Source organism: Phocoena phocoena, chromosome 3 (assembly GCF_963924675.1).
Source record: "Phocoena phocoena chromosome 3, mPhoPho1.1, whole genome shotgun sequence".
Lineage (NCBI taxonomy): Eukaryota > Metazoa > Chordata > Mammalia > Artiodactyla > Phocoenidae > Phocoena > Phocoena phocoena.
Window position 1 is genome coordinate 109,297,700 of NC_089221.1, and position 25,313 is coordinate 109,323,012.

Here is a 25,313-nt window from a genome sequence, read left to right on the forward strand (position 1 = left end):
GTGTCAGCAGGGCTGCATTCCTTCTAAAGGCTCTGGGGGAGACCTGTTCCCTTGCCTTTTCTGTCTTCTAGAGGCCACCTGTGTCCCTGGGCTTCTGGCCCTTCCTCCATCTTCAAAGACCACAGAAGAACATCTGCAAACCTCTCTCTGACTCTGCTTCCTTCTTCCACTTATAAAGATCCTTGTGTTGGGACTTTCCTGGTGGTCCAGTGGTAAAGAATATGCCTTCCAATGCAGGGGATGCGGGTTCTATCCCTGATTGGGGAACTAGGATCCCACATGCCACGGGGCAGCCAGGCCAGCGTGCCACAACTACTGAACTCAAGCACCTCAACTAGAGAGCCTGCATGCCGCAAACTACAGAGCCCACTTGTTCTGGATTCTGCGCGCCACAACTACAGAGCCCACCCGCCCTGGACCCTGTGTGCCACAGCTAGAGAAGAGGAAAACCGCACGCCACAACTAGAGAGAAGCCCATGTGCTGTAACGAAAGATCCCACATGCCTCAATGAAGACCCCGGATGCCACAACTAAGACCCGACACAGCCAAAAATAAATATAAATAAATAAATAACTAATAAGTAAATCTTAAAAAAAAAAAGATCCTGTGTTTACATTGGGCCCATCAGACAACCCAGGATAACCTTCCCATCTTAAAATCCTTAATTTAATCACATCTGCAAAGCCCCTTTTGTCATAAATGGTAATAATATATTCAAAAGTTCCTAGGATTTAAATAGGGACATGTTTTGGAAGCCATTAGTCTGCCTACCACATAGTCCATGACCTTACATGATGAACATGTAGGAATTTCCTGTTCAGTTCTGGGTCCCGCACTTTGAGATGCCAACAAACCAAGACATATTCCCAGAACAACCAGAATAGTCGCTTCTTTTATGGAACAGCTCAAGGAACCATACAGATTTACCTAAGAGAAGAGAAGCTTTAGGACTGAATTGATTTTTGGGCACTATGGAAACTGTACTTTCAAATATTGGCAGATAAGCGGCTTTAGTTAACTGAATACAGGACCCTAGTTAGCCAGAAATTATAAAAATAAATTATGAATGTTTAGGAGATTGGGCTGTGATTCTAAACTGAAAATGAAAATTGGCATCTTTGAATCATTCATTAGCAGTCAGAAGGCACTACTATACAATGTCACAAGATCATCTAATTTGTTGTTTCCTGGATAAAAGACAGTATCTAGAATATCTGGTTTAATTGCTTATGTTAAACACTCTTGCAAATCCAATTCATTTTAATTTTTAAAAAGTCAACTATTGCTATTCTCATGATGACTTGCAATATTCTTTAAAATGACATAAATCACAGAGAAGGAAAAGGGTCTTGGATATCCATTGGTCTAAATCTTTCATTCCTAATAAAAAGTCAATTTTACCTAAAAGTTAACCTGGGGGGGTGGGTAGGGAAGACAAACAATGATTATGCAATGGGAGCAAGGTTGAGATTTTTTTCTTGATGCTTGCAAGGTCATAAGTTAAATGTACTTAAATGCTTTATGATTGTTTATGATCATGATGCTGCTAATAAACTATCTGTTTCCAACCTCTTGACCAGCAAAACCAAGGAGTAGGGCGAGTTGAGTAGGCAGGATGAGTAGAGGGTAAGACTGAGCTTTCAGGTTAATCATAGGCATTTGTATCCCAGACCTCCATTTGCTAATCGTGTGGACTTGAGCAAGTAACTCAACCTCTCCTTCCAGAGGAATGAAGTGGGATAATGTACCAATAGCGCTTTTGGGAGTCAGCGTTCCAGTCAACGCCTACTGTAGTTGTTAGTGCTTGGCTCTTATTTATGCACTTTTGCAAGGACACATTTGCAACCCAGAAACGTTAAAATAATGATTCCTTAATACATAACCCCAACCGCCAAACAAGAGGTAAGTACATAAACGTGCCGAAGCCATCAACTAAGTGTCAAGGCACACTCCGCCACCGGCGGTTGCCTCAGAAATGGCCGGAAGTGCCGCTGCCCCTAACTAACATGGCGTCTAGGTGATTTCCGTTCCCCTCTCGGCTGTAATTGAGCTCGGCGGCTCCTCGCGGTTTTCCTAGAGGGTACCGGCTTAGCGAACACCTCACGCCTGTCCCTCCACGGGGGGCGGGGCTACGAAGGAGATGCTGCGTGGTGATTGGTTGCGGCTCGTTAAGAACGTGGCTACGGGGTGTTGGACCGTCCATACCAGGCGGTGACTGGTTGCAGAGAGGCGGGGCGACTCGACCGCTGGAGAAGTAGCTGCAGCTGTGAGGAGAGCCATGAGTCAGGCGGCCAAGGTGACTGGGTCCGGGGAGGGGGTGGGTGCGATGCCGGCGGGGTGGGTAAGAGCGCGGCCTTGCGAACGTAGTCTGGAATCTCTGTAGCTGGGGTTCAGGACCCTCCACGGAGTATGTGGCCTTTACAGCTGAGGAGCCGGTGACCGACCCTGCAGGGCAGTCGAAGGTTTGTGCAGGTGTGGAGGAGAGAGGGCGACACAGGTGGTCCTACTTCTTCGTCTACCGGGTACGGAATGTTTGTCCGTGATGCATGCCGGCGACTTGAGTTCTGCCCCCTTGCCATCTCCACACCGAGCGTTTGTGTGAGGGGCCCATTTCACATCCATGGGAATTGTACGAGACCCCAAAATCAGTCCTGCGCTGAAACCTTCCTATGAGGTGAAAGGTTTCGTCAGATAACCAGAAGGTGCACAGACGTCTAGGAACCAAGGAAACTGATTCCCAGCAAAACCGTTTGCCAGAAGTAGCACTTATTGAGACAGAGCAGAAACCTGTGATTCCTGAGTGTTCTGAAGGAGCTTGGGAAGTGATGGCTCCGCCGTGGTCGGGGGTCACATCCCCGAGGACCTGGTGTCGGATTTATTTCTTGTCAAACTGATGCGCATTCCTGGCCAGTGTACAGTTCTCTGGGAGCAGCCATCCCTAACTTTAAGTATTATCAGCATGGTCGGTTGAGACCAGTCCCTGTCACTGGTTGAGATATGAAAAATGGGAAACGGCCTGCTATAGTATAGTAAGGAAAAGCAGTGCTTATAATTGTTGGTCAATAACAGGGAGCCACCAAGAGTGCCTCCTGTACTACTGAACTCTGTTCTTAGTACATTTCAATATATGTCACAAGACCAAGAGGGACAGAACTGTAAACGGTTATTCATTCAAAACACTTACTGAGCGTCCATAATAGTTATTAGTAGCACCTAACAGCCAGCATTTAGCCTATACTGTCTAGGCATAGTGGAAGCAACAGTAACTTCATACAGAAATCTGGCAGGTAGGGAGAGTTTAAACAATTAATTACAAGTGTAGTAAGTGCTTTGAATTGAAAATACAGTGTTGTTTTTTTTTTTTTTAATATACAGCAGGTTCTTTTTGGTTATCTGTTTTTTACATATTAGTGTATACATGTCAATCCCAATCTCCCAGTTCATCCCCCCCACCCCCAGCTTTCCCCCCTTGGTGTCCATACGTTTGTTCTCCACATCTGTGTCTCTATTTCTGCCCTGTAAACCGGTTCACCTGTACCATTTTTCTAGATTCCACATATATGCGTTAATATACGATATTTTTCTCTTTCTGACTTACTTCACTCTGTAAGACAGTCTCTAGGTCCATCTCTGTCTCTACAAATGACCCAATTTTGTTCCGTTTTATGGTTGAGTAATATTCCATTGTATATATGTACCACATCTTTATACATTCATCTGTCAGTGCACACTTAGGTTGCTTCCATGTCCTGGCTATTGTAAATAGTGCTGAAATGAACACTGGGGTGCATGTGTCTTTTTGAATTATGGTTTTCTCTGGGTATATGCCCAGAAGTGGGATTGTTGGGGTGTATGGTAGTTCTATTTTTAGTTTTTTAAGGAACCTCCATACTGTTCTCCATAGTGGCTATATCAATTTACATTCCCACCAACAGTGCAAGATGGTTCCCTTTTCTCCACACTCTCTCCAGCATTTGTTGTTTGTAGATTTTCTGATGATGCCCATTCTAACTGGTGTGAGGTGATATCTCATTGTAGTTTTGATTTGCATTTCTCTAATAATTAGTGATGTTGGGCAGCTTTTCATGTGCCTCTTGGCCATCTGTATGTCTTCTATGGAGAAATGTCTATTTAGGTCTTCTGCCCATTTATTGATTGCATTGTTTGTTTTTTTTAATATTGAGCTGCGTGAGCTGTTTATATATTTTGGAGATTAATCCTTTGTCCGTTGATTTGTTTGCAAATATTTTCTCCCATTCTGAGGGTTCTCTTTTTGTCTTGTTTATAGTTTCCTTTACTGTGCAAAAGCTTTTAAGTTTCATTAGGTCCCATTTGTTTATTTTTGTTTTGTTTTTATTTCCATTACTCTAGGAGGTGGGTCAAAAAAGATCTTGCTGTGATTTATGTCAAAGAGTGTTCTTCCTATGTTTTCCTCTAAGAGTTTTATAGTGTCCGGTCTTACATTTAGGTCTTTAATCCATTTTGAGTTTATTTTTGTGTATGGTGTTAGGTAGTTTTCTAATTTCATTCTTTTACGTGTAGCTGTCCAGTTTTCCCAGCACCACTTATAGAAGAGATTGTCTTTTCTCCATTGTATATCCTTGCCTCCTTTGTCATAGATTAGTTGACCATAAGTACGTGGGTTTATCTCTGGGCTTTCTATCCTGTTCCACTGATCTATATTTCCTTTTTTTTTTTTTATCTTTTACTTTCTTTCTTTTTGGCTGTGTTGGGTCTTCGTTGCTGCATGCAGGGTTTCTCTAGTTGTGGCGAGCGGGGGCTACTCTTCGTTGCGGTGTGCGGGCTTCTCATTGCAGTGGCTTCTCTTGTTGCGGAGCATGGGCTCTAGAGCGCACCGGCTTCAGTAGTTGTTGCCTGCAGGTATGGTTGCTCTGAGGCATGTGGGATCTTCCTGGACCAGGGCTTGAACTTGTGTCCCCTGCATTGGAAGGTGGATTCTTAACCACTGCACCACCAGGGGAGTTGCCTGATGTATATTTCTGTTGAAAATACAGTGTGTTTGGTGAGCACATAACTCAGATTTAACCTGTGTGGAGGGATGCAAAAAAAAGAAAAAAAAATCCCTCATAAAAGTATGAGTTGAGACCTGAAGTTTTGTTAGAAACTAGCTAGAATAGAGAAAAGAGTATTCTATAAAGAAGAAATATCACATGGACCATCCTTGAAGTGGGAAGTTGCTTGGAAAACTTGAATACAAATGAAGTTAAATAGAATTCATTCCAGAAACACTTTTGGTGAGAACTGCCATGTGTAGAAGACACCTGTGCCATGTGGAAGATACAGATGACTGAGAAGCCTTTCAGGAAGTAGGGGACACAGCAAGTAATTGTAGTAAGTGCCCACTGCTGTGGATGTACTCAAGAGGGGCATATAACCCAGACTTAGAAGAGACAGAAAAGTACTAACCAGCTAAAGTGATACCTAGTACAGAAATTATATCATCCACCCTTAAAATTAGCCCATTATTCAAGCCTTTTTGAGGCAAAAAGGCTAAGTAATTTGACTTTCCATATATACTGCCAGAATTTGTCCAATCAATATAAATAAATTAGGAAGAGAAGACAGTCTATGACCTAGCTGTCTACATTTTAATAAAAGTTTATTAACTCCAAGGTGATACTAGCTCTAAGGCATTTTTTTTTTGCGGTACGCCGACCTCTCACTGTTGTGGCCTCTCCTGTTGCGGAGCACAGGCTCCAGACGCGCAGGCTCAGCGGCCATGGCTCACGGGCCCAGCCACTCCGCGGCACGTGGGATCTTCCCGGACCGGGACACGAACCCGTGTCCCCTGCATCGGCAGGCGGACTCTCAACTACTGCACCACCAGGGAAGCCCTAAGGCATTTCTTAATACTAATTTTCTTTTTCTTAATACTAATTCTTAAAGTAGGGTTACTGGTTGTTGTACTAATGGAATCACTTTGTTTTTTCCCTGAATAGCATGTAAAATGATTAGGCTTACTTGCTTGTCACTTTTTTCTTAATCCCATGCAACCTCTTCCACCGCTCTTGTAATATTAAACTCCCTGGGTTTCTATGATGTTCTGCCACCTTTAATGTCCCTATTTCTACCGACAATCTTTGCAAGACAGTCTTGGCTTTTACTATCAAACATCTCAAAATTTTTCCAGTCTCTACACATTACTCAATTCCAAAGCCAATTTCACATTATTAGATGTTTGTTACAGCAGCATCCCGCTTCCCAATAGTAAAATCTGTGTTAGTTTCCTATGGCTGCTCTAACAAATTACCACAAATTGGGTGGCTTAAAACAACAGAAATTTATTGTCTCACAGTTCTGGATGCTAGAAGTCTGAAATCAAGGTGACAGCAGAGCCATACTCCCTATGAAACTCTGGGCAAAATCTTTACTTCTTCCTAAATTCTGATGGTGGCCATCAATCCGTAGTGTTCCTTTGGCTTGCTGTTGCATCACTCCAATCTCTGCTTCATCTTCACATGGTGGTCTTACACCTTTGTGTTTCTTTCTTCACCTGGCATTATCCTCTTCTTTTAAGGATACTAGTCATATTGGATTAGGGCCTACTCTAATGATTCATTTTAACTCAGTTATAGCTGTGAAGACCCTACTAGGTCACATTTACATGTACTGAGGATTAGCACTCTAATCCTCTAATGTCTTTTGAGGGGACACACAGTTCAAGCCATAACAATATAGATACACCATGTTTTATTTATCCATTCCTGAGTTGGTAGACATTTGGGTTATTTCTACTTTTTGACTGTTTTGTATAATGCTAGTATGCACATTCATGTGCAAGTTTTTATATGAACATATGTTTTCATCTTGGTTGTATATGTAGGCATGGAATTGCTGGGTCATATGATAGATAACTCTTTAATTTTTTGAACAACTGCTAAACTTTTCCAAAGCAGCTGCAGGATTTTACGTTCCCACCAACAATGTATGAGTTATAATTTTTCCACATCTTACACATGTTATTGACTGTCTGTTTTTTTGACTGTAGCCATCCTATTGGGATGAAGTGGTACCTCACTGAAATTTAGATTTGTATTTCCCAGATGGCTAATTATGTTGAGCATCTTTTCATGGCCTTAATAACCATTTGTGTGTCTTCTTTTGAGAAATGTCTATTCAAATCCTTTGCCTATTTTTAAATTAGTTTTTTATTTGAATTGTAGAAGTTCTTTATACATTCTAGATACTAGCCCATTATCAGGTATACGATTTATAAATATTTTCTTTCCTTCTGTGGGTTGTCTTTTCTCTTTTTTGATAGTGTCCTTTCCCTTTATCTTTTTAAAATAATTTTTTTAGTTTTTATAAAGGGGATAAATGTGTAAAATTTAAGAAGTCAAATAGTGTTACACAGAAACCAGTAGGTGTCTACTGACTTCTACATACTCCCAATTCCTGCTTCCCAAATATAAGCACTTTTAATCATTTTACTTATTTTTTCTGATATTTACCTCCATGTTTCTAAATAACATGTTTAAACTACTATTGATTTTTTTTTTTCTCTTTGAGGATATTTATTGACCTTTGTCTGTGAAAGTTGAGGACTAAGTTCCCCCTTATACCCTATTCCTCTCAATATACAGATTTTGCTGAAGCAGTTTTTCATCTTTGATATTAATATGACTATATAGAACTTGTCCACAGCTGAGCCCTCTAATATAAATATATGATTACGTTGCCTTTCTAAGTCTTAGTTTTTCTTTCTTTCTTTTTTTTTTTTAATACGTATTTATTTAGCTATACCAAGTCTTAGTTTCATCATGCGGGTTCTTAGTTGCGGCATGTGGGAGCTAGTTCCCTGCCCGGCCAGGCATTGAACCCAGGCCCCCTGAATTGGGAGCATGGAGTCTTAACCACTGGACCACCAGGGAAGTCCCAACTTTTCTTGAAGTTAATAACTGTCTTGTTTTTATTATCATTTTCCTACATAGCTATTTCCGAACTCTGAGCAAAACTGATGTCTACTAGTATCGTTTTTTCCTAGCAGCATCTTTTGTAGAGCAATATAGCCTTTTGCTGTAGTCCAGACTAGTTGCTTTCTATGCTGGCTGCAGAAATGCTGACCTATATTTGTCCCTCACCATCATCTCTGCCTCTCCTATGTTGGATTACCTGTGTCCCTCATTCCCATTTTTTTTTCTTTGTGATTCATCTCCTTATTTTGGTGGAGCACAATCTTCTATAGCTTTCCAAGAAAGGGCGTATGGCAAATTAGAGACTTTGCATTTCTAAAAATCTTTATTTGCTGTGGCAGTTAGGTGATAGTTTGGATATGTATGGTGTTCTAAGCTGGACATTTTATACAAAACTTGAAGATTTTATACCATTGTCTTCTCACAGTGATGCTATTTGGAAATCAGGTACCATTCTGATTTTCTATTTTTTATACGTGAACTGTTTTTTGCCCTCCAAGATTATTCATGGGTTTTGTGTTGAGCACTTGATGGAGGCTGTTTTCTTTGTTCAGTCTTGTTGGAGATCTGTGAATATAACTGTTGGTCCATCTAGACTACTCCTTTAATTTTCTTATCCTTTCTCTCCTTATTTTGTATCTCTGAATTCTTATTCAACTTTTGGGGTAGTTTTTCTCAACTTAATTTTTGCTATCACTCTTTTGATATCCAAGAGTTTGGGGGCATTTTCTGAATGTTCCTTTTTAAATTTACTCTAACTTCTTTTTGTTGTTATTCCATGTTTGCAATAATTTATGTTTCTGAGAAGGTTCTTTGTGGTTGGTCAGTCTTTGTTTTGTTTTATTTTTATGTTTTCTGCTCCCTGTTTTCTGTTTCTGTTTTGGTATCTGCCTTTGATGTTTTAGGTTTTCTAGAATATGTAAAATACTTAAAATAGTGCCTAGCGCACAGGAAAACTTAGTAAAGTTTAGGTATTGTTATCTGGTGAATGGACTTGGGGAAAGGAGAGAATGGTGGCAGAGTGACAAAATCTTTGTCAGTAGTCTAAGCAAGAGATAGGGAGAGGTCTGAACTTAAATTGTTTTGGATGATGGAGAATGTACAAAAGATTAGAGAAACATCCCTACAGTTTCTACATGAGGAGTAAGGTAGATTTAAAGAATGACCTAGAGATTTCTGGCTTGAGAAATCCATTATTTTCCATAACTGAAATTGAGAAGACAGAAGAAAGAGCAATATTGGGGGGACAATATTGAATACCTTTTTGTTTGTTTTTTTTTAGCACAGTCTTAGAATATTCAGAAGTCTCAGCATTCCACTTCTTTTTTGAGAAAGCACAATTAAACCTGCCTAAATTATCTGAAACATCTTCCTCTGGCCTCTTCTAAGATGTAGTATATTCACGAGTTTGTGTGCATGTGTGTATGACTTTAAGAGCAGATGAAGTTCTCAGGTTAAGCAAAATAAGAACAAATACCAGACTGGTAAAGTTGATTAACTTAGCAAACTAGTTTTGGCAGGAGGAATCATTAACTTTTTAACCATTCTCGTATTGTTTTGTTTCAAAGAATTTTGTATTGTTTTTGTAAATACATAAGGCTAATTTTTTTTTTTAATTTAAAGATAAATAATCAAGGGAAAGTTATTTTGGCCAACCCTTGTTTTCACCAACTATTTCGAAAAATAGTCTAAAAAACAAACAGAAAATAAATACTGTTTAATCCATGTAATTATGTAAAATGTGAAATTTTTTCTTTTGAGGTCTGAATTCTAATTTTCTTTATAGGTTTTACAGCTCTTTAAAACACTGCACAGGACCAGACAACAAGTTTTTAAAAATGATGCTAGGGCATTAGAAGGTAAGTTTATATTTTGCCCCTTTGGAGCAAGTCCATTCTTTAGGTGGCTGTTAATAATATAAGAGACCATGTATGGTGGTCAAGACCTATCTTGGGGAATGACCTTCACGATCTCTCCCCTAATGTTTTTTTAAATAAAAATGAGTTTACCTTACCCTTCTTTGAGAAGTATCTACAAAGAAAAAATTTTAAAGATCAACTTTTCTTAAAAAATTAGGGGAAAAAAAAGGATCAGAATTTCAGTGTGCTCCATTACTTGCCTTATGTTCAAGCCATGAAACTCATTTGTCTATTATATAATCAAATTTTCACATCCTCTAGGACCAGGTACTACCATATTGTTAATGCTTTGTGTCTTTCTAGAAGTGACAGCAGCTATGAAAGAGAATCTATCACAAATGATTCCAAATTCAGTATTTCACTGTTTAAAGTGGTTTCTGTCTTACCGGAACTCAGAGCTCTAAAGCTTAGGTTCTGTGTTGGTCATACTCAGTTTCTAAACCTCTTTAAGAAGGCACCTTGTGGGAGGGGTGGAGGGATAAATTGGGGTATTGGGATTGACATATACACACCGTTATATATAAAATAGATAGCTAATAAGGACCTACTATATAGCACAGATTTTTTTTTTTTTGCGGTATGGGGGACTCTCACTGCTGTGGCCTCTCCTGTTGCGGAGCACAGACTCCGGACGCGCAGGGTCAGCGGCCATGGCTCACAGACCCAGCCGCTCCGCGGCATGTGGGATCTTCCCGGACCGGGGCACGAACCCGTGTCCCCTGCATCGGCAGGCAGACTCTCAACCACTGCGCCACCAGGGAAGCCTGGGAACTCTTAATACTCTGTAATGACCTATATGGGAAAAGAATCTTAAAAAGAGCGGATATATGTATAGGTATAACTGATTCACTTTGCTGTATAACAGAAACTAATACAACATTATAAATCAACTATGCTCAAATAAAAATTTAAAAAAAAATTCAACCTCCATTTGAAAAAAAGAGGCCACCTACGTAAAGTGTCCCCACTGTCACTAGGAATTCAAGTTTTTCTAATTTATCGAAAAAATTTTCTTGAATATTAAAGTATATGCCTCATATTATATGTACTTTACACAAATTCCTCATTTAATTCTTATCACAGCCCTGTGAGGTAGTTATTATCATAATTTCTATTTTTTCAGATGAGAAAACTGACAAAATGTGAAAGGATTTACCCCACATCATACTTAGTAAGAGGTGGAGCTGGGATTTAGCCTAAACATTCTGGCTCCAAAGCCTAAACTCTTACCCACCTTACATATTGAAATGTATCGAGCACAGAAGGAAGGCTTTATGGCTAATCTCCATCAGCATAACATATTTTTAAATGTTTTAAATGTTTTTAAGTGAAATAATTATAAGAATAGCTAATACTGCATATTTACTAAGCACTGTACATGAATTGTTCCATTAAATGCTCACAGCACACTCTAAGGCAATTTATCAGTTATATTGAATTATGCTGCTGTAGTGATGCCAAAGTCTCAGTGGTATATGAACAAAAGTTTTATTTATCAGTCACTTTACTTGTCAGTCAAGGCACCCAGAATTATTTGTATATCCTCATTTTAAGTGTGTCTTTGGCGGGGGGGGGGTAGGGTTAACATGCTTGTATGCATTGAGTTTTGCCATCTTAAAAAAAGCATGTTAATTCAAATCCTTAGATTTACAAAAACAAAGTATTAACTTGAATTTATTAGAATCTCATAGTTAGAGGTTCAAAATGAAATTAGAAATAAAAAGCAGGACATAAAAGTATTAGAGTGCTAAAAATATGTATTAAGTTTAATTACAAATTTGCCAGCCTGTCAAAAACTCTCCATGGACTTTTAAAATAAATTTCTTATTTTTATACTTTGTTTTATATGGGGCAAAATTATTTTTTCTACTAGAGAACTAGTAGATATATAGCATATAGTATCGTAGTATAATGAATAATATGTAAATTATTGGGACAGAAATTATAAATTAGAAAAGCAGGGACTTCCCTGGTTGTCCAGTGGGTAAGACTCCATGCTCCCAATGCAGGGGGCCCCAGTTTGATCCCTGGTCGGGGGAACTAGATCCCGCATGCATGCTGCAACTAAGAGTCCGTATGCCGCAACTAAGAATTCCACATGCCGCAACTAAAGATCCCACACGCCGCAACAAAGGATCCCACACGCCACAGTGAAGATCCTGCATGCTGCAACTAAGACCTGGTGCAGCCAAAATAAATAAATAAATATTTTAAAAGAAAAAGGAAAAGAAAGAAAAGCAAATAACTATATACATATTTTTTCTTTTTCTAGCAGCCAGAATAAAGATAAATGAAGAATTCAAATGTAATAAAAGTGAAACTTCTCCTAAGAAAATAGAAGAGGTACAGTAATAAAGTTTTTCAATTATAATAAAACTCAAATTTTAGCAACTAAGGAAATGATAAAAATAGAGGGATTATATGAAATAAAAATTATTACTTGATAGTTAAAGCAAGCCATCACAACTATAGATAACCTTCACTTGTTTGGTTTGGCTCACCTTCTCAGGGTCATCAGCCTACACCCTTAATATAGCAAGTTGCCTGGTGAAAAGAACATGAGTGTAGCCATGATCAAAGCAAGAGCAGCTGAACCAACCCAGAAGTTCACAGAAATGCTGTCTTCATCTAAGGCAAGTGACTGAAACTAAGGAGAGTGAGTGTTGTGGTAACTCACTCAGAATTACACAGAGGGAACGTCTACTCATTTAGCTCAACTAGACAGAATTTTTAAAAAAATTCATATCTTGGCTGTGGAAGTTAACCAGCCAGAGTTTATGAACTATTCTTGCTTTGCCTTCTGTATTTGCATTTTAGTCACTTGCCGCAGTTGAAGACAATCTACTAGTCGGTGAGCTCCCTAGTATTCCTAGTACATGTTCATTGAAAAAGTGCACAATGATTCTTTTCCTGTATAAAATCATATGCATATACACATTGTCTCTGTCTTAGGAAGGAACACTGCCTCCTAGGTGTTCCTGTATCTAACTGTATAAATGTAGGGAAAGGACCATTAGGAAGAAAATGAAAAATGAAAAATTATTTGTTGGAATAATTAAGATTCCAAGAATTGGTTTGGTAAAGAGGAAGTTACAAATTAGAGAAATTCTTCCATGTTTAATAGAATTTCCACATAGTGAAAAAAATTTTTTTTATACAAATACTTTTCTACTTAGTAGAGAAAATGATATTTTTGAAATAGTAAATATCTATGATAAACTAATGAGACAAAATGAGATAGCCTAAGGATTTCTTTCCCTATAACATAAAGAAAAAAGGGGGAGATTTCACTTAAGCGTATGATAGGGCAAACAGGGACTATGTAATTTCTATTCATGAAAGAAGTTAAAATGACATTCTAATCAGATCATGACATGAAGAGAAGTTAAAATGTATATACTGAAATTTGTAATATTTTGCTATTTGGTACACTGATTAATAACAATGTGGTACAGGTATACCTCGTTTTATTGTGCTTCGCTCTATTGCACTTCACAGAATCTGTGTTTTTTACAAATTGAAGATTTGGGGCAACCCTGCATTGTCAGATGCTGGTTAGCATTTTTTAGTAATAAGGTGTTTTTAATTAAGGTACGCACATTGTTATTTTAGACATAATGCTGTTGCACACTTAATAGACTACTGTATATTGTAAACATAACTTTTATATGTAGTTGGAAACAAAAAAATGTGTATGACTCACTTTATTATGATATTTGTTTTATTGTGGTGGTCTGGAACTGAACCCACAATATCTCTGAGTTATGCCTGTAAGTGTTTTTAAATTTTGAAGTCATGATTTAAAAATTTTTTAATTGAGGTCTGTTTATATTAACTAAACTGGAAAAATGAACTACCATCTCCCAAATTAATTTTACTTGTAGAACACTAACATTAAGCACTCCTTTTTGTTATATATAAATTTATTTATTTTATTTATTTATCTTTGGTTGCATGCGGGCTTTCTCTAGCTGTGGCGAGCGGGGGCTACTCTTCATTGTGGTGTGCGGGCTTCTCATTGTGGTGGCTTCTCTTGTTGCGGAGCATGAGCTGTAGGCATGCAGGCTTTAGTAGTTGTGGCTCGTAGGCTCTAGAGCACAGGCTCAGTAGTTGTGGCACACAGGCTTAGTTGCTCCACAGCATGTGGGATCTTCATGGACCAGAGCTCAAACCCATGTCCCCTGCATTGGCAGGCAGATTCTTAACCACTGCACCACCAGGGAAGCCCACATTAAGCACTCTTGAAATTAGATATTTGTTATATACAAGTGTATATTTTATACTTTCTGTAACTCTGCATATATTAAATACTTAGTAGTAATATTTACCATATTAGGATTTAAAACTGAGAAATTTTATGGGCTTCCCTGGTGGCGCAGTGGTTGAGAGTCCGCCTGCCGATGCAGGGGACACGGGTTCGTGCCCCGGTCCGGGAAGATCCCACATGCCGCGGAGAGGCTGGGCCCGTGAGCCATGGCCGCTGAGTTTACGCGTCCGGAGCCTGTGCTCCGCAACAGGAGAGGCCACAACAGTGAGAGGCCCGCGTACCGCAAAAAAAAAAAAAAAAAAAAAAACTGAGAAATTTTAAAAATATATGTTGATTAAATAATTTAAGAATAATAAGCTCGGGCCCACGTACCGCAAAAAAGAAAAAAAAATAAGCTCATTACCTATTAAATACAATATTTATGAAAAATAACTATATTTTCCAAAAAATTTAGTAAGAGGAAAGGCATTATTTTATATTTTTGCAAATCTCTTTAATGTCTGGCTTAATAGGAGTCAGCTAAATTTTCATACCTGCTTCCTCATTCAATCTGGCACTGTATTTTTTTTTTTTTTTTTTTTCAGTACGCGGGCCTCTCACTGTTGTGGCCTCTCCCGTTGCGGAGCACAGGCTCTGGACGCGCAGGCTCAGCGGCTATGGCTCACGGGCCCAGCCGCTCGGCGGCATGTGGGATCTTCCCAAACGTTCATGTCCCCTGCATCTGTAGGCGGATTCTCAACCACTGCGCCACCAGGGAAGCCCAACTGTATGTTTTTTTAGATTGAATTATATGAAGAAAATTCAGCCTTATGCAGATATGTGGTTGGAAGAGGGTAGGTGTATATATTAGCCTTTTCAAATAATTGCAAATATTCTTTGATATCAGACCTCAACAAGTGGTAAATCTCTTTAAAGGTTAGATGCAATGTGGAACTCTGTTATCTGTTAGACCAATGGATGTGTGTGGGTGTGTGTGTTTATCCTTTGCTGGGGTGGATCCTAGGACTTATACATACCACATCCTGCTCATCCCCTTTGATCTCCCATTATCCCTTGTTTCTCATCTAGCCTTGTTTCCAGCCTTAAACCTAAGACTCAGCTCAGTTTATGCACCTCCAGTGGGTGAGGAGTTGCATTGTTTTTCGTTCTCTCCCCTTCTAAGCCCCTTCTCAGCTCTGTAGGGAGGTGAGGCTTTGCTCTCCTACAGCCTTCTCCATTTCAATTAATGGCCGCTCCCTCCTTTTGATGCTTAGACCAAAACCCTTGGTGCTCTCTTTTTCGACTGCTTTCCTTCTCTCACATTTACATCCAATCTGGCAGCAAATCCTGTTGACTTAACCTTCGAAATATACCCAGAATTCAACCACTTCTTATTCGCCCTATTATTATTTCCTGGTTCAAGCCATCATTATTTCTCACTGGGTTGTTACAGCAGCCTCCTAGTGGGTCTTGCTTCTGCCCTAACTCCCTGCAGCCTATTCTCAATACTTATAAAAGGCAGTGAGCCTTTAAAAAAAAGGCATATCCCATCACTCCTCTGCTCACAATCCCCATGGCTCCTCATCCTATTCAAATTAAAATCTAAAGTCTCTACCTACCATGACCTGTAACACTGTATTATCTGATCCCTGTTAACTTCCTGCCTCAATTCACCATGTACTCCTCACTCTTCCAGTCTCAGTGCCTTCTTTGAGGGTGCTTCAGTTTACCAAGAACTTTCCTATCTCAGGCCATTTATGCTGTTGCTTCTTCCTACGATATTCTTCTCCAATATGCCCTTCTCTAATATGGTAAATATTGATAGGTATAACATATAAATCTGTTGGTCATTTAGTAGACCAACAGATTTTAATCTGTCTTTCCCTTTGAATGGATCTTTCAGTCATGCATGTTTTGTAACATCATGCACTGATGATTTGGAAAATGTAGGTTCACCAAGTAATGCAGATCTTCCAAATGTTGACATAGTTCAATATGTAATATTTTAAAATTATATCTTAATATCCATCTCATCAGAAAAATCTTTAAGTATTGGGAAGCTGTCAAGCTTACAGTGACAGATACAGCTTCTCCAGAATTTGATTTTTGCTTGAAAGCTTGAATTTTATCATTGCCATTAAATACTGTCAGTTGTTTTCTTAAAGTGACATACTCATTTCACCTATCTGCCAGTTACCCAAATCTGAATAAACAGAGTTTGTCTATAAAAGTAAAAATGGTATTCCAAAGAGAAAACTCTACTTGTGCTCACAACTCAAACAATGCAGACAGCTCTAGTATTATGAAAATAATTTTGACTTTATGGGTCCCCTGAAAGGGTCTCAGGGTCCACAGCTTTGAGACTCACTGTTTTAGTTCAGTTCTTCATTTTGCAATGATGAGTTCTGAAACTTAGTGAGTAGGTATTAACCCAAGGCCATACACTTGATGACAGAGCCAGAGTTGGGAGTCCAAGTATTCTGTCTCCTGATCCAGTACTCTTTCTAGTGTTCAGAACATCCAACTCTATGGTAAAAGAAAGATTCAGCCCCTCTCAAAAAAACAAAATGCACATTTTAAACACATTGTAAAATATATATTACAACAAAAAATACTCCAATCTGTTTTGGAACAAAATATGGAATGGATAGATAAAAGGTAAAAATATACACATGTCTGAGCTTTCTGTACGCTTGGAATGGTTACAAAAAGTTAAAGGCAAGGGGCTTCCCTGGTGGCATGGTGGTTAAGAATCCACCTGCCAATGCAGGGGACACGGGTTCGAGCCCTGGTCCAGGAAGGTCCCACATGCCACGGAGCAACTAAGCCCGTGCACCACAACTACTGAGCCTGTGCTCTAGAGCCTGCCAGCCACAACTGCTGAAGCCTGCACTCCTAGAGCCCGTGCTCCGCAACAAGAGAAGCCACCGCAATGAGAAGCCTGTGCACTTGCCACAATTAGAGAAAGCCTGCGCGCAGCAACGAAGACCCAATGCAGCTAATAAATAAATACATATATTCTTTAAAAAAAAGAAGTTAAAGACAAGTGTCACCTAAAAAGAATTGTAAACCTTTAGTTTTCAAAAACAGTACATTCATGTGAACCATTGAAAAAACAGAGGATTTAGTCTATTTTTTTTTTTCTTAACAGCTAATAAAAATAGGTTCTGATGTTGAGTTGATACTCAGAACATCTGTTATACAAGGTATTCACACAGACCACAATACGCTGAGTAAGTAATATTAAAGAAAAATGTTGCTTGCAATGTGTTTTAAACTATTGAGCAATTACAGTGCTTTTAATGCTGATTACTAAACTTGATTTTGCCAGACAATGTGGTATATATTGTACACATTTATAAGGCTGTATTTAAAAATGCTGAATTATGAAACTTTGTTTTACCAGACTTTTTCTTTTATATATTTTTTCTTTTTAATCTTAACCACTGGTTATACTGCAAAACTACAGTTACAAAGGCAGTATATGCATACCGCAATTTATTGTACTTCCCAGATAATGCATTTTTCACAAACTGGAGGTTTGTGGCAACCCTGTGTCAAGCAAGTATATCGGTGCCATTTTTCTAACAGCATTTGCTCACTTGGTGTCTCGGTGTAACATTTTGGTAATTCCTGGAGTATTTCAAACTTTTTCATTATTACTGTATCTGTTATAGTGATCTGTGGTCAGTGATCTTTGATGTTACTGCTACGACTTGCTGAAGGCTCAGATAATGGTTAGCATATTATAGCAATAAAGTATTTTTAAATTAATATATGTACATTGTTTTTTAGACAATGCTATTAGACATTTAATAGACTATAGTATAGTGTAAACATAACTCTTATATGCGCTAGGAAACCAAAAATTGGTGTGATTTGCTTTATTGAGATACTTTATTGTAGTGGTCTGGAACCGAACCTGCAATATCTCGGAAGTTTGCCTGTGTGACTGTTTTTATAAAATATATCTGGCATTCCTAATTTTCCTAGTATAATTTGTCACCTACCTAGACTGTGTCTATTTCTTTATCTTTTCTCCTATGATTCTACTATTTTAATTCAGAAGAATTGGGATTATACAAAATGGTAATATAGTTGAGAATCCTCCATTATACCTCCAAACTCCTGGTGGGGCTTCAGCAGACTCTCATTTCACATAATATTTGGTTTTCATTCCCTGAAGTATTTTGGGGGACAGAAACAACAGCAAAGATACAAATAACATACAAACAGAAAAGTACACAATTTATAATAGTATAGCCCAGTGAATTTTCACCAAGTGAAATGTCATGTAACCAACATCCACATCAAGTTATATAATGTTACCACTTTCCCAAAAGTACCATCATGCCCTGATGTCCCTCACCGTCAGCCCCTTCCCATAAGTATAACCGCTGTCCTTTTAACACTATCAATTTTAACCTAATATAATAAAGTGTTTGAATTTTATGCAAATGGAATCATATAGGATTTCTGTTTTGTCTGGCTTCTTTCTCTCAATATTATATTTGTGAGATTCATCTTTATCATTGTGTGTAGCAACATTTCTGTGAATATTGTATGAGTGAAACTTCCATGTCATATGGTATGTGTTTATTCAGCTTTAATAGGTACTGCTAACCAGCTTTCCAAAGTAGTTAGACTAAGTTACACTTGAAGCAGTGGTATCTGAGAACTCCAGTTGATTTACCCTCACCAGCTCTTTGATACTGTGCATCTCTTAATTTTAGAGTTTCTGGTGGTTATGTAATGGTATCACATTGTGATTTTAATTTGCATTTCTCTGGTAATTAATGAAGGACTAGCACCTTTTCAGTTGTTTAATGGCCATTTGGATATTCTCTTTTATGAAGTGGCTGTTCAGGTCTTTTGCCCATTTTTCTAAGAGGTTATCTGCCTTTTTATTATTGATTTGAAGAAATTCTTTGTATGTTCTGAATATAAATCCTTTGTTGGATATATATATATATTATAAGAATCTTCTGCTTTTTATCTTGCTTTTTCGTTTTGCTGTTTTTATCTTTTGATGAGAAGGTCTTAATTTTAATGTAGTCCAGTTTATCCCTTTTTTCCTTTATGGTTAATATTTTTCTGAGTCTTGTTTAAGAAATCTTTTCCTGTTTCAAGCAAGGTCATGAAGAGATTATCCTATGCTTCTTCCAAAAGCTTTATTGTTTGGTCTTTTTCATTTTGTTGTTTATATCAACTAGAGTTGATTTTTGTATATGGTATGAGATAGCAGTCAAGATTTATTTTTTTATACCTGAATATTCAGTTGATCCAGCATCATTTATTGAAAAGACCACTCTTTCCCCGCTGCACTGTAGGGCCACCTTTATCATAAAATCAAATAACAGGAAGAGACAAAGAAGGACACTACATAATGATCAAGGGTTCGATCCAAGAAGAAGATATAACAATTGTAAATATTTATGCACCCAACATAGGAGCACCTCAATACGTAAGGCAAATACTAACAGCCATAAAAGGGGAAATCGACAGTAACACATTCATAGTAGGGGACTTTAACACCCCACTTTCACCAATGGACAGATCATCCAAAATGAAAATAAATAAGGAAACACAAGCTTTAAATGATACATTAAACAATATGGACTTAATTGATATTTATAGGACACTCCATCCAAAAACAGCAGAATACACATTTTTCTCAAGTGCTCATGGAACATTCTCCAGGATAGATCATATCTTGGGTCACAAGTCAAGCCTTGGTAAATTTAAGAAAACTGAAATTGTTTCAAGTATCTTTTCTGACCACAACGCTATGAGACTAGATATCAATTACAGGAAAAGATCTGTAAAAAATACAAACACATGGAGGCTAAACAATACACTACTTAATAATGAAGTGATCACTGAAGAAATCAAAGAGGAAATCAAAAAATACCTAGAAACAAATGACAATGGAGGCACGACGACGCAAAACCTACGGGATGAAACACAAGCAGTTCTAAGAGGGAAGTTTATAGCAATACAATCCTACCTTAAGAAACAGGAAACATCTCGAATAAACAACCTAACCTTGCACCTAAAGCAATCAGAGAAAGAAGAACAAAAAACCCCCAAAGTTAGCAGAAGGAAAGAAATCATAAAAATCATATCAGAAATAAATGAAAAAGAAATGAAGGAAACGATAGCAAAGATCAATAAAACTAAAAGCTGGTTCTTTGAGAAGATAAACAAAATTGATAAACCATTAGCCAGACTCATCAAGAAAAAAAGGGAGAAGACTCAAATCAATAGAATTAGAAATGAGAAAGGAGAAGTAACAACTGACACTACAGAAATACAAAAGATCATGAGAGATTACTACAAGCAACTCTATGCCAATAAAATGGACAGCCTGGAAGAAATGGACAAATTCTTAGAAATGCACAACCTGCCAAGACTGAATCAGGAAGAAATAGAAAATATGAACAGACCAGTCACAAGCACTGAAGTTGAAACTGTGATTAAAAATCTTCCAACAAACAAAAGCCCAGGACCAGATGGCTTCACAGGCGAATTCTCTCAAACATTTACAGAAGAGCTAACACCTATCCTTCTCAAACTCTTCCAAAATATAGCAGAGGGAGGAACACTCCCACACTCATTGTACGGGGCCACCATCACCTTGATACCAAAATCAGACAAGGATGTCACAAAGGAAGAAAACTACAGGCCAATATCACTGATGAACATAGATGCAAATATCCTCAACACAATACTAGCAAACAGAATCCAACAGCACATTAAAAGGATCATACACCGTGATCAAGTGGGGTTTATTCCAGGAATGCAAGGATTCTTCAATATGTGCAAAACAATCAATATGATAAAACATATTAAAAAACTGAAGGAGCAAAACCACATGATCATCTCAATAGATGCAGAGAAAGCTTTCGACAAAATTCAACACCCATTTATGGTAAAAACCCTGCAGAAAGTAGGCATAGAGCGAACTTTCCTCAACATAATAAAGGCCATATATGACAAACCGACAGCCAACATCGTCCTCAATGGTGAAAAACTGAAAGCATTTCCACTAAGGTCAGGAACAAGACAAGGTTGCCCACTCTCACCACTTATTCAACATAGTTTTGGAAGTTTTAGACACAGCAATCAGAGAAGAAAAGGAAATAAATGGAATCCAAATTGGAAAAGAAGAAATAAAGCTGTCACTGTTTGCAGATGACATGATACTATACATAGAGAATCCTAAAGATGCTACCAGAAAACTACTAGAGTTAATCAATGAATTTGGTAAAGTAGCAGGATACAAAATTAATGCACAGATATCTCTGGCATTCCTATACACTAATGATGAAAAATCTGAAAGTGAAATCAAGAAAACACTCCCATTTACCATTGCAACAAAAAGAATAAAATATCTAGGAATAAACCTATCTAAGGAGACGAAAGACCTGTATACAGAAAATTATAAGACACTGATGAAAGAAATTAAAGATGATACAAATAGATGGAGAGATATACCATGTTCTTGGATTGGAAGAATCAACATTGTGAAAATGACTCTACTACCCAAAGCAATCTACAGATTCAATGCAATCCCTATCAAACTACCAGTGGTATTTTTCACAGAACTAGAACAAAAAATTTCACAATTTGTATGGAAACACAAAAGACCCCGAATAGCCAAAGCAATCTTGAGAATGAAAAACGGAGCTGGAGGAATCAGGCTTCCTGACTTCAGACTATACTACAAAGCTACAGTAATCAAGACAGTATGGTACTGGCACAAAACCAGAAAGATAGATCAGTGGAACAGGATAGAAAGCCCAGAGATAAACCCACGCACACATGGTCACCTTATCTTCGATAAAGGAGGCAGGAATGTACAGTGGAGAAAGGACAGCCTCTTCAATAAGTGGTGCTGGGAAAACTGTACAGGTACATGTAAAAGTATGAGATTAGAACACTCCCTAACACCATACACAAAAATAAGCTCAAAATGGATTAAAGACCTAAATATAAGGCCAGAAACTATCAAACTCTTAGAGGAAAACATAGGCAGAACACTCTATGACATAAATCACAGCAAGATCCTTTTTGACCCACCTCCTAGAGAAATGGAAATAAAAACAAAAATAAACAAATGGGACTGAATGAAACTTCAAAGCTTTTGCACAGCAAAGGAAACCATAAACAAGACGAAAAGACAACCCTCAGAATGGGAGAAAATATTTGCAAATGAAGCAACTGACAAAGGATTAATTTCCAAAATTTATAAGCAGCTCATGCAGCTCAATAAGAAAAAAACAAACAACCCAATCCATAAATGGGCAGAAGACCTAAATAGACATTTCTCCAAAGAAGATATACAGACTGCCAACAAACACATGAAAGAATGCTCAACTTCATTAATCATTAGAGAAATGCAAATCAAAACTACAATGAGATATCATGTCACACCAGTCAGAATGGCCATCATCAAAAAATCTATAAACAATAAATGCTGGAGAGGGTGTGGAGAAAAGGCAACCCTCTTGCACTGTTGGTGGGAATGTAAATTGATACAGCCACTGTGGCGAACAGTATGGAGTTTCCTTAAAAAACTACAAAAAGAACTACCATATGACCCAGCAATCCCACTACTAGGCATATACCCTGAGAAAACCATAATTCAAAAAGAGTCATGTACCAAAATGTTCATTGCAGCTCTATTTACAATAGCCAGGATATGGAAACAACCTAAGTGTCCATCATCTGATGAATGGATAAAGAAGATATGGCACATATATACAATGGAATATTACTCAGCCATAAAAAGAAATGAAATTGAGCTATTTGTAATGAGGTGGATAGACCTAAAGTCTGTCATACAGAGTGAAGTAAGTCAGAAAGGGAAAGACAAATCCTGTTTGCTAACACATGTATATGGAATTTAAGAAGAAAAAAATGTAATGAAGAACCTAGGGGTAAGACAGGAATAAAGACAGAGACCTACTAGGGAATGGACTTGAGGATATGGGGAGGGGGAAGGGCAAGCTGTGACAAAGCAAGAGAGAGGCATGGACCTTAAAAAAATAAAACTTTCTGTTGGGAAAGTAGTCTTTAAAACTGTATAAAAATAATTACATCTGAAGTATAATTAGTATAGCACAGGGCACTCTGCTCAGTGTTATGTGGCAGCCTGGATGGGAGGGAGTCTGGGGGAGAATGGGTACATGTATATGTATGGCTGAGTCACTTTGCTGTGCACCTGAAACTTTCACAACATTGTTAACTGGCTATACTCCAATATAAAATAAAAAGTTAAAAAAAATCAAATAACTATATATGTGTGCATCTGTTTCTGGACTTTATAATCTCTTCAATTAGTTTGTTTTTCCGTCCTTGCATCACAAACCATAATGTCTTGATTACTACAGCCTTACAGTAAATCTTAATATCTAGTAGTATATGTCCTATAGGACTTTTAAAATTATTTTTAGTTCATGGTATTTATCAGAAATTATCAGATCCAGTTATATTTCTAAGTGCAATAAACATGGTTAATCCTAAATTGAAAATTTGTAGTCATTGTCTTTAATCTTAATAATAATCTTTAGAGCTTCTGTGTACTATAGCCAAAATTTTATATGGGTAATTACAGCAAAATATTATCTTTATGAATAAAAATTTAGGTTATTTCAGATAGCTAAATTTGATAGCTACATTTCAGAAGTTGTTTTAAATATGATAATATTGGTTTAAATTTCTTTTTTTCTTTTGGTTTTCTGTATAGTTTAATTTTTCCACAAGATTGAAAATTTTGACTCGTACATGATTATTAGTATCTAATGCTATATTGCCTTAATAAAGGCCTCATTCTTTCTGTTAAGTTATATATGGGTCTCTTTTTCCTACTTTATTCCTATGGGTTTAAGATAGAACAGATTTGAGTCTTTAATCTCTGTTTTAAGAAGTTACTTTAAGTAAAATTCCTCCACATATTTTAGCAATGTCTTTATTGACATACAGAAGTGAGAGGAATTAAAATTCTTCTTGCCTAGAAAATAGAGTTATGACTGTGTATCTCTAAAAAAGATCAGATAAAGTCCCAACATGAAAAATAATAGAAACTGAAAATAATGAAATGAAACTTCATCTGCAAAATTAATTACCTGTATGCGTAAATTCTCAATCCATCTCTTTTTTTCTCCCTTCTAAGTAATATCTACAGTGGAAATTAAATACTGAGTAGCAGAAAGAACTCTTTATCCTAAATAATTTCTCTATTTTTCCTTCTAAAAAAGACTGCTTTCCTTATCCTTGAAGATAATTTCACTATTCTTTATTATAGATATAATAATTTCATCATTTGAGAAAAACTCCTTATTTTTAAAATCTCAAAAATATTGGGAAAACTATTTTCTTTCCAAGCATTCCCTACTTTTTTTGTATTTTTATTTTTGGTATGATCACAGGTACATGAATTTGGATTAATCATAATTTTTAATTCATATCAGTCTCATCATTGGTCCATTCTAGCCTTCCTAGGTTTTCTGTAGAAAAGTAAAAACTAACTATGACTTAGAACAATGAGTTAATTTCAGTATTTTTCTATACTTGCTTTGTCATTGACTATTGACATTTTCAAAGCCCTCTTTCTAATATGGATATTGGTCAACTGGTTTCAGTGTTGGCCTTTATCAAACATATATTCTATAGACAGTAACCAAATGTATGGTTATAGATGGTACCAAGAAAACTCAAGACTTTAGGGCTACATATTTACCTAGTTTCTGAGTAGCATTATCCATGTTTTTTTAACTTCCTGTCTGGCATATATGTAAGACAAACAAAATAGGAACATGCTTCTGAACATGTGTGATACATTTTTTTAAAAACAGTATATACCCTTTCATATGCTCTCATGGTACCTTGTAATCTCCCTTCAGATTATTTACGCAGCTTGCCATTGGGTATTATCTTTGTGATGTGTATATGTGCTTTATTTCTCTCTCTGGTGCTAGATATTAGACTCCCTGAGGCAGGAACTGTCTCACTCATTATTTTATCTATAGTTATTCATGAATATTCATTAATTGTAGGAAAAAATACCCTTTCTGATCCAGAGTTTACCTTTATTGTTCCATCATCATTTTTCTCCCTAGTGGTTCAGTATACTTTGGACCTTTGGACAGTTGCTTTTCTTCCTTTTCTTATCCTTTTACAAGATTTTATGCAGCACACCATTTAGACAG

At 37.4% G+C, this 25,313-nt stretch overlaps 1 protein-coding gene across 1 annotated transcript in view; it reads left to right on the forward strand.

Annotated features, from left to right (window-relative positions):
* The first annotated feature begins 2,249 nt into the window (after positions 1-2,249).
* The window catches only part of LYRM7 (LYR motif containing 7), a 42,556-nt gene continuing 19,492 nt past the window's right edge, over positions 2,250-25,313 (forward strand). The window contains exons 1-4 of the mRNA XM_065875011.1: positions 2,250-2,297; positions 9,722-9,794; positions 12,127-12,197; positions 17,252-17,333. Coding sequence (XP_065731083.1) covers positions 2,280-2,297; positions 9,722-9,794; positions 12,127-12,197; positions 17,252-17,333 — 244 coding nt within the window. The 5' untranslated portion in view covers positions 2,250-2,279. The remainder of the gene's footprint in view (positions 2,298-9,721; positions 9,795-12,126; positions 12,198-17,251; positions 17,334-25,313) is intronic.